Genomic DNA, 11256 nt, shown 5'->3' on the forward strand with positions numbered 1-11256 from the left:
AACATTGTATGTTAGCTAACAAGTTTTATGGTTAGCGGCCACCTTTCTGGTTTTAGCATTAGTTTGCAAACTATAACATATTATATTTTTATTTTATTATTATTTTTTTTTAATTTTATATTTACGGCAATTTTTGTATGTGTTTAAAGGCAAAGCGCCAATTCAGAAGACTCTCTACCATTACAGTCCCACCTGGCCAGGAAGGTCCTAATATCAGTGGGTTAACTACTGTAGGAAGGAGAAAGATCATCACACAGTGATTTTTTGCATGTGTCTTACTGAACTTGTATTAGTCTCAAACATGTACCCCTTCACTGCAGACAAGCTGAAATGGGCAAAATCATTGATTTCAGTCTTTCTCTCTATGGATCTCAGCATCTTTGGACAGAATTTAGGATATGTAAGTATTCATTTTATCTGGCTCAACTTAGTTCTACCAGAAAGACTCGGGAGAATTAATACTGTGACAATGAACATTTATTTAAGAGCTCAGCAAACAATCAAATTCTTTGGCGTAGGCCCCGTCCGTAACTCGCATTCCGAGGGCACGGAATCTGCATATCCTGCCTGAAGACGAAGGCAGGGGCGCAGCCCACCCCCTGCGAAGTAAGGAAGGGGGCCATCTGGTGGTGGTGGGGTGGAAGGAGGAAGAGGACATCCTGGCGTCTTCAGGATGGAGGGGAGAGCCCGTCTGGAGGTGTTGGGGAGGATGGAGGGGAGGACCCAACATGGTGGTGTGGGGGGGGATGGAGGAAAGGTCCCGTCTTAGTGGTGGTTGGGGAGGATGGAGGTGGTTGAAGCGACAGCATCTGCGAACTCAGACATGAGTAAGTACCACCCTTTTATACTGGGCTATTAAGATATGATTGGATAGATGAGAAGGTAATAAGTGACGAGAACGATTGAGTCTTCCTGGCAGAACTTGCGCTAGGCTTCATTTCAGCTGAAATGTTTGAATATGCTATTGACAAAAAGCTTTTTACAAATATATATTCTTAAGTTACAGTAAAAAAAATAATAAAAATGTAAAAAAATGAGGTTAAAAATAATTTGACACTAATATGGATTTTTTTCTCTCTCTCTCTCTCTCTCTCTCTCTCTCTCTCTTTTATATAGTGTTGAAACCGGGATCTCTGAAGGACTCAGTAATCATGTAATCTCTGAGTGCATTTGTGTTTGTAGACACGCATACAGACCAGGGAACATTCTGATGTTGTCAGTCAAGTTCTGAACAGGAACCAAATTTGGAGAAGTTAATTTATTCGCAAAGGTGGACAAAAACATTGTGTTGGCTTTTTAAAGATAATTTTGTTGAAGACTTTTACTCCTATGCTGTGGAAAAGATGGAGGAGTAAACAGTAAGACATTGATAATAATAAGAAATGTTTCTTGAGCATCAAAGAGACTTCTTTCAAAAACATTACGACACTTAAATACTACTTTTGGCCACCAGTGTACATGAATCCAACAAATTTTTGGAAATAAGTTAAATTATTTTTATTTTGAAGGTGGGGTTATGTGTCATGTATTGTGAAAAGAACTGTGTTTTGTCCAGTGTTGAACATTTCCTTTTTGACTGCTTAAAAATGTATTTATATTCTGCAGTTTTATGAATGCAATGGTTGATATTTCATTATAATAATTGTATAAGCTAAATAACCAATGACTCTACATTCAGTTAGTCAAATGCTAACGTTTTGTTTAGGATTTTATCTATGTTTTTTAACAATGTGTGCAGTGAAGGACAGCACATAATGTGTTAATTTAACATGTTTACACATCTTTGTGCTAACCTTTCTGACATATTTACTTTGTTAAAATCATTAACACAATGAATGAGTTAAAATTAACACAAAAAACGTTGTCCCTAAACTCACCCATTAATGTGTAAAAATGTAACACATCATTTCCAGCATTGGCAGACTGTTTATTTTGTGATGTATATGAAATATTTTAAATAACAAAAATGGTATTTTATAATAATTTTGTCTAATTGATTTGTATGTCAGTAGTACTTACGTAGGATAAAATTAATTCAATATGAAAATTATGAAATCTAATTTATATTTAGTATAAATAAAAACTATTACAGTAGTGTACTGATTAGCTTGGTTTTTACAGTAATGCAGTGTATTACACAATTACAGTACCATGTAGTTACGGTAAAACTGAAATACAATAATTGTACTGTAAATCTTAATTACAGTAACTTACTGGCAACAGTGTTTATCTAATTTAGTTCTTAGCAAAACACGTGACCTAATCAAACCAATAAGTTTGAAAACAGCCGTAACATTTTATTGCGCAGCATTGGTCTGATGATCTATCAATTAGGCTGGCAAATCAACATTCCATAATTTTTCTTGTGGCTATGCTACTGAGATGTATATTGAAGTGAAAATAAAATTTTCCCACAATAAGATACTTTGATAAAGCATAGGCTACAGATAACCCACTTGAAAAGTGACGAAGTTAAACTACATTGTACGGTCCACCATTGGAAAAGGAAAGTATTTTTTTCTTACCTATGCATCCCATGAAATGCAGATAAAATGAGATTCACGTCATATTAAAATAGACAACAAGATTTAGGCAGATTAGTCCATTTAATAAAAATGTTTTTCCCATGGAGCATATTGAGTCATTGATTCAACATCTTCATGTGTATAATGCAGTTTATGGCTGTTTAATACTGTTGAACCTCATGTGGACATGCCATAAAAGGGTGTCCATCAAAGCAGAAAAGTGAAGTTGTAAATGTCTATATAATCTTAAACGCTTGTTTTGTTATCCTGGCAGCTGGCAGAGATAGAGATGATGGTATTTTTTGTTTGCTTTAAGACTTTGAAGTCCAGATGATTTTCAGCAAACGCCGTCTCCAGCACCAGTAGTAGAGACTGTTTCAGCTTCTTCTTAAACTCCTCACACATGAACACATAGAGAATGGGGTTCAGACTGCTGTTGAGATGAACCAGGAAGTCAGCTATAGCTTTAGAAGACTTACTGCACTGATTCTCTTCTGCACTTTTGCAATAAAATCTGTAGACATGATAAGGAAGCCAGCATATGAAAAAGGCCAGGACCGCAGCTATAATCATCCGGTAAGACCTGAGCTGGTTTTCCATTCTGAGACGTTTGACTCGCACGCCGATAGCTATATACGAAGATGCAATGATCAGGAAGGGGATGAGAAAGCCCACTATGAACATGCATGTGACCAGAGACTTAGGATATTTATAGTTTACTTTACTCTCCGCTGTTGAGGGATTGATAACTACAGGGATGCAGCAGCCAATGGATAAAACCCACACAATCACGCAGATGATTCTGGCTTTTAATAGGGTTCGATTATTTCGAGACCACACAACCATCCATGTGCACAGGCATCGGTCCAGACTAATAGTCATCAGCAGCAAAATGCTAGCAAAAGAGTTTTGGTAAATTATAAAGCGGAGAAACTTGCACTTGAAGGAACCAAAATCTTTAACCATATTGCGTACGCCTAAAATGGTGTTTATGATTAGAGTTAAGCAGCAGATGAAGTCTGCAGTCGCCAAGTTGAGGAACCAAATGGAGTTGACTGTTGTCTTCATTTTGTAACCAGTTACAAATATGACAAGCCCGTTTCCAATGAGACCTACAGCAGGCATGACAAAGTAAATGCATATGATAAAGATGTTAATGCCTGAGAAGATCTCTGTCTGCACTGTAGAATTGTCCATACTGAATCTGGTCACGTTTTGAAATCCAAAAGTAGTGGTTGCTACACGAAAACAAGAGAAGAAAATACGTGAGTTTTGGTTTCTGGACTCTGAATGTGTTTTTATGCCACTTTTCACATGCAACACATTTTCTACCCCAGGATGCCATATGAAGCCTATACTTTAACACTCTTATCAATTAATATAATTTTCTTTTTTTAACTGTATCTACAATACATATACACAAACACATAAAATGTAAATACAATGTTCACACTTTTCACATAAGATGACACAATCACAGTTTATAAGACGCTCAAAAATGATTTTGTCCACAAGCAATTTACCAGTTTTTTTATGATAAATATTAAATGGTGTGTGCAGCCATTCCTTATTATGGCCATAATAATTCCTTATTATGACCATAAAAAAAAAGAATATATATGTGTGTGTGTGTGTGTGTGTGTGTGTGTGTGTGTGTGTATTTAAACAATGTAATTATTATTATGGGTTTTCACATTTTCATATTAGAGGTCGAAAGTCTGGGTCTAAGACAAAATATATATATGTCTAAATATGCCTATAAAAGGCTTCTATTTAAAAAAAAAAGAAAAGTTTAAACCCAGCTTGGACATGGCCTGCATTAAAGGACACATGTGAAAAATCCTTTTGGAAATCTCTCTAATCTCTCTACAATTTTCATCCAAATACAGAGAATGATAATATTCTCTCCTCACACCCATATGCTCTCAACAGGCAACAAATATGCATATAATGTACATAGATTCTTACCCATTTTCTTTATGGCTTCAGGCCCATATAAACCTCTTTGCAAGTTCTGTTATAGTTGAAAATCAACAACTGATGATAAGTTCCCCTTTACTTCTCTTAAAGATTGACGGTGGGATGGTGTTGAGAAATATGCTTCAACAGTTTATCAACTATACACTTTTAAGATAACAAAGATCTGGATGCTCGACAAACCCTCTTTCACCTGTGTCATTGTGACAGTGATCAGATTATCATATCCCAAACTGGTGCACCTTATAAAAATAAATAAATAGATAAATAAACAAGGAGAAAACAATGCAGTGAGAGTTGGTTCTGCTGAAGCAAAAACATGCAAATTAAACATTTTGTGGTATTTGACTTGCAACACGGTTTCTCTGTTAGAAATACCATTGTGTATTTTTTTTTCTAAATGTTACTACATGTTTCAGAATGTCTAGAGAACATTCAAAGATAATATTCCCCACAATGTTTGCAAAATGATAAAATGGAATGTTCCTTTAACGTTTGTACAACCAAGAAAAAACTGGACGTTTTGAACATGACATTCAGAAATAGCGTTTTCATAACTTAACGAGAACATTGGCAAAATGTTTTTAGAACATATTTTTGTTACATGATATTTGCGAGATGCAGGTATCCGTCTATGCTTAGGGTAGACGGGGTATGGTTGTAACATGGGGTGAGTTGTAACACCACCAATCAGGGACAAGCTAGGAGTCCAATGATCATTTCATTATTCGCCCACTTCCTCCCAGATCCCATATGAATGGTTGTCAAGGCTGGTACATGCAGATTTTATAAAGAAAAAAAAACAAACAGATTTTTTGGTAAGAATGTATTTTTTTTTTACTAAAACTATATTTTGTTTAGTAATTATACTTTTGCAGATAAAATCATATAACTTATATAAGATTAAATTGTAGTTTCTCAGACAATTGCATTTTATCCTGCTAATTTTAAACCATAATGCTAATACGTTTAGCTAAACACTGTCTGACAGTGGAGGGGTAGGTTGTAACACATCTTTGAAAAATTTAAAACAACTAAGAACAGCTTATTTTTAATAATCTTACAGAATGCCTATACAGGTGAAAAGAACGACAGATGTGTGCCAGACAGTGTTTTTAAAAAAAGAGGAACTGATTGCGTTTCAGTAAAGGGCAGGTCAGTCAGATCAGTTGCAATGACAATGTTGAAAGCCAGTGGTGAGACCGCAAAGAATGAAAACTTTTACGTTGTCTGTATGAAACCATTTGGCAACTCAAAGCCAAAGGAAGTGTGGGTAAAATGTGCCCTATGCAGTCTCTGGGCCCACCAACCCTGGTCTCAAATGTCTATGTAGGCCTATAAAAGACAGATAAAAATAAACAAGAAAGAAAGAAAGATACCATCTGTTTTGATCATCAATTAAACAAAAATCCCTGTGATATGCACTGACTGTAGTTAAGGACACATGTGAAAAATCCTTTTGGATTTTATCTCTACAATTTTCACCCAATTACAGAGAATGATAATATTTTCTCCTCACACCCATATGCTCTCAACAGGCAACAAATATGCATAATGTACATAGATTCTTACCCATTTTCTTTATGGCTTCAGGCCCATCAAATCCTTTTTGCAAGTTTTGTTATAGTTGAAAATCAACAACTGATGATAAGTTATTTACTTCGCTTTAAAGCCCCGTTCACACCGCCAGCGATTTTTGTCTCTGTACTGTGAAGTCGCTTGTGGGCGTTCGTTGTGCTGTCGCTCTAATGTTATTGGTAGACTGCACGTCTGGCCATATCTATACAAAATACCATTACAAGTGAATGATATGTACATTTTAATTTGACTAGGAATTAGGCTAAACGAAACAGTATGCTGTTGGGAGAGTGTTTTTATATTACCACAGCAGTGTTCAGTGGATTAAATCATTTAGCCTACTAGATTAATGATCGATCAATCAACAAATTAACTCACACTGTCATAAATTACTAAAACGTCATTCTAATTTGACAAATAATACATTTTTCTTGTCCCTAATAGTCAACATAATGCAGGGGAAACTGTAAAATGAACTGCAGCAGTGCTAAACTTGCTTCATAAAATTACAACACTCGAACTAAATGTGTGAATTAAACTCACTGAGACTGTCGACAGTTTCTTTTCCATGCATCATTTTATTATATCCATGTGTGTGGTTACAGTCAAATCATATAAAGCAGTGAAATCGCCCTCGAACTCTTCTTGCCTCGAGACGGTGACGTGAGCTGATCTCCACTGAAAGTCTTCTTTCCTATTGGTTGTCGCTCGCGAAAAATGCTTCTCATTTGCATAAAGTTGACATTTCTGAACTTTTGTCGCATGTCGACACGCTGCTTGACACGCCCACATTCTGTCGCCAACGGTCACTGTCGCTCATGTCGCCGGAAGTCGCCAGCACTCCATTGAAATTAATGGGATTATGTCACTTTGTCGCTGCGTGTCGCTGGCAGTGTGAACGGGGCTTAAGAGTGATGGTGGGATGGTGTAGAGAAATATACTTCAACAGAAATCATCTCGGTTACTAACGTAACCTCGGCTCTGACGGATTTAAATATGTTTGCAAGCATTTTGCAAACTTGCCTGGTGTCCCTTTAACAGAGATAAAGGACGCAGACAGGGCAGCTTTTCCATCACCGGTCTGTTCAGCCCAGCAGTCAAGGGCTTCACGGAGCGTTACACTGAGGCTCAGAAAGCATCGCAGGCTATGCGTCACTTCCTCCCCAAATGCTCCAGCTCTGCTTAGGGCCACCACAAGAAGGCGCCGCTCCCTCAGCCATTAACCCCCTGAGGTCGGCTATCGCGCCGGCGTGCACGAGCGATTGACATGCAAATGATCCACGCGACGAACGCAGAGCTGTAAACGCCCTCATTACCTCAAAACAAAGAATCAGAGACTTCGGTAACTTACTCCCCTGCTTTTCATCGAGTTTGGAAGACTGTGTTTGTGCTGTGCCCTGCTGTTTCACTTGGATTTACCTCAGAAGAATTAGAAGAATGCGATTTGAAGACAAGAAAGATGTAAGGTAAGAAATTCTTAATTATTAGTTTATTGTTGCATGAACTTCACATTGCAGTTGAACTGTTGCTAGATATAAGGTGAATATTATAATATTTAGACCAGTGTTTACTATACTGTGTTTGTGGATATGTATCATATGTATCAATGTATCATATTTTAGAGCGCGCTGTGGGTTTGAAAAGCAAAACGCACCAAACAAAGGCTTCATGTTACTCTAATCTCATTTCATATCATCATAACGAATGGAAACATTTGAAGTAACATATGATAATCAATATATTTTTCTATATTTTTCTAGTTGTTACTGAAATCTTCTGGAAGATTTATAGGCTGCTTAGGCTATTGTTATTATTATTTTATGCAGCACTGCGCGTAGCCTATGCCTACAAGGCACAGCAAACCTGGTGTTCATTATACATTATTGGAAACATTTGTGTGTGTATTCTGTGAATTTTAAAAAGCAATTTTAACTAGAAAAATATAAAATCTATTCCCAAAATCGTGCAGCCCTATAGTTTCTCTTGATATCAGTATGTTCACATTTATTTTTTTTTTATTTTTTTTTTTGTGTTATATACAGGGACCAGATGCCATTGAGTCCTGCTGACTTCAACATTCACATGAGTCTCTGTACATGAACATGGTAAAGTGAAAATCAAACACCTTGGAAATGAAAGGTATGTACAATGTTTTTAGGAATGGCACAAAGGTTTCTGTCTTTGGATCATTGTTTTCAATAATGTGCTTTTTTGTCATTTGTTGTGTATCTTTGGATTATGTTGTGTTGTAAATAAATCCCAAACAATCTAAAAGCCATTCTTTTTTAAATCTCCTCATTCTTTGTGCAAGGTTGCTCAGAATGATAGGGCCTGATCGCTCCTAATAGGGCATTAGGGGAGTGTCTTTGACTTTCTCAGATGTGAAAGCCATACATATTAAAAGTGTGCACACGAAAGCTACGGGATTACTGTGGGGGTTTTGATGAAAGGTTAACCGCTGATTTGAAACAGTATGAGGATTAACAGGACACATTGACATGCTAGACAAACAAATACAGGCAACATTTGCACTCAGTCTTTGTGAACTGGAATAGGTAGCACATCGCTGCCGTGACGGTAGCTAAGACGGTACTCCGTCACAATTTGTTTTTCCTTGTAATATATTTTATTATTTATTATTATATTATATATTATATTTATACCTGAGAATGCTTTGACGCGTTTCCACAGCGCATGATGCTTAAGGGAACGTCTGCCAATTCCACCAACTGTGTTAAACGTAGACTATAATTTGTATTATTTAAAATTACTTTTAACATTTAAAAACAGATGTTTTCAAATTCCAAAGCTTGTAGAAGGTTCCTATTGGCAATACTGACTTAGGCTACAGCTTTCCTGGTAGCCTTGAGTAAATTAACTTGTCTCAGAAAATGATTCATAAAACATATAAATATCAGTTAAGCCGGTTTACTTTCTTCACTGACACAGACGAAAATGAAAAGACTATCAGTCAAAGTTCAGCTTTAGGAGGGGAAGAATTAGGGCAGAAGGAGACTGAGAGAAAAAGAAAGATGAAGATGAGGAGAGAGCAGGTATTGACAAATAATTTAATGACAACGTTTTAAAGCTATTTCTTAGCAATTTTTTAGGGGGCCTTCAAAATCCCAAAATTGCACATATGTTGGTCAGATAAATCCAAATTTTCGAAGGGGAGCATACCCCCCGAACCCCCCTAACTACCGCACATTTCACTCAGTTTTGGACTTCCCATTTTTATGTTTAAATTTACATTGTGAAAAACAAGGTTGTGTTCCATATCGTGGTGTTCAGCAATTTTAACATGGTATCGTCATCATATCAGTGTAGATGTAGATGGACCAAAATAAAAACATTAAAGTATTAAATAAGTATTGTGATACTTGGTGCCACAGTGACAATCTTGTCCCAAAAAGTATTGCTATACCACAATACTCAATATGTTGTCCCACGGTGAGTCATTTTCCCCTGTTGCACCTACAAAAAATTTGAGGGTTCCCCCACCTGCCAAATCCCACTTTAACCACTGTCTACATGTATATTAAAATCACCAACAATTATGACTTTATCTGCAACCAGTACTAACTCTGATAGAAAGTCAGCAAATTCTTTGATAAAGTCTGTATGGTGCCCTGGTGGCCTGTATACAGTAGCCAGCACAAATCTCAAACGTGATTTATAATTTACACTATATATTGCTATATTAAGCACCAACACTTCAAAAGAATTATATTTGAAACTAGACTTCTTAGTAATTCTAAAAATATGACTATAAATTACAGCAACACCTCCCCCTTTGCCTTTCAGACGAGGTTCATGTTTATAACAGTAATCTTGCAGGGTGGACTCATTTAAAGTAATGTAATCGTTTGGTTTTAGCCAGGTTTCTGTCAAACACAGCACATCTAGATTATAGTCTGTAATCATATCATTAACAATAAGTGCTTTTGAAGTAAGATATTCAGCAACCCAAGCTTTATCATTTTTTTCATTTGTATTATATCTGTTTTTTATTTGTTGAACAGCAATTACATTTTTACCCTTAGATGGGTTTGTAAATTTTTTGTATGTCCTAATTCGGGGAACAGACACAGTCTCTATATGATGATATCTAGGTGAAAGAGACTCTATGTGATGGGATTTATCTGACCTTGGTGACGTGAGACAGCTAGCAGACGGTCGGTTTAGCCAGTCTGTCTGCTTCCTGACCTGAGCCCCAGATTGTCATGTTTGAGCTCTAAGACTATGTGCCATATTACTAGAGAGAAGAACAGCACCATCCCAGGAGATATGAATACCATCTCTTTTCAACAGGTCAGGTCTGCCCCAAAAACTTTTCCAATTGTCTATGAATTCTATATTATTTTGCGGACACCACTTAGACAACCAGCTATTGAGTGAGGACAGTCTACTAAGTATCTCATCCCTCCTGCGAACAGGAAGGCCTCACGGAACACATGGTATCCGAGAACAGATTATTCCTGTTAGAATTTAAACATAAAATTACTCCCAACGTAACTATGAATGAACGTTGCGCAGTAGCGGTAGTTACACGTACCTTCATTTCATAGCGGGTCGCAAATCCAAGTCACGCACACAGAAGACTATTGCCATGCCAACAAAAGCATGGGAATGCAGGAGGGGCATATGAACAGCCGCCGCCAACAACCCCCAGCAATGAACCATCCGCCATAATGCTATAAACTAGGGATGGGGCCGATCCGATCCAGTATCGGTATCGGGACCGATACCAGCGTAATTCACGTATCGGATTTTCCCGATCCAACCTGCGGAGATATCCGATATCCTTGAGTCATGTCTGCGCTTTAACGTTGTCTGCTGAAATGACTCCAAAAGTGATTCCCGCCGGCTAGTCTGCTAGCTGGCTGCAAACTGCGGAATGGATTTCCTGAACGGAGGCGCGGCTCAATGAGACACAGAGTTATGAGACACGCCACCGCTCAGGAAATCCATTCCGCAGTTTGCGGCCGCTGTGTGGAAATTCTTCACACTGGAAACACCGCAGAGCAAGACAGCAAAATGCAATGTTTGCAAAGCCGTAATTCAGAGCTCGTTGAAGCTCCCTCGCGTCGTACAACACAACGAATGCAATCAAACATTTAAAAAAGCACCACGTTACTGTGCGTTCACACCAAACGCGAATAGCGCGTCAAATTCG

The 11256-nt window shown here is 37.5% G+C and overlaps 1 protein-coding gene across 1 annotated transcript; it reads right to left on the reverse strand.

Moving 5' to 3' along the window:
- Nucleotides 1–2368: 2368 nt before the first annotated feature.
- On the reverse strand, nt 2369–4553 carry LOC309506866 (C3a anaphylatoxin chemotactic receptor-like). Its single transcript, XM_082180823.1, has 2 exons — nt 4494–4553; nt 2369–3763 (listed from the first exon to the last, which is right to left on the reverse strand). The coding sequence occupies exons 1-2, from the start codon at nt 4495–4497 to the stop codon at nt 2772–2774; spliced, it is 996 nt and encodes a 331-aa protein (XP_082036949.1). The 5' UTR covers nt 4498–4553; the 3' UTR covers nt 2369–2771.
- Nucleotides 4554–11256: the final 6703 nt, after the last annotated feature.

Source organism: Leuciscus leuciscus (genome assembly GCF_965113295.1).
Source record: "Leuciscus leuciscus genome assembly, chromosome: 9".
NCBI lineage: Eukaryota > Metazoa > Chordata > Actinopteri > Cypriniformes > Leuciscidae > Leuciscus > Leuciscus leuciscus.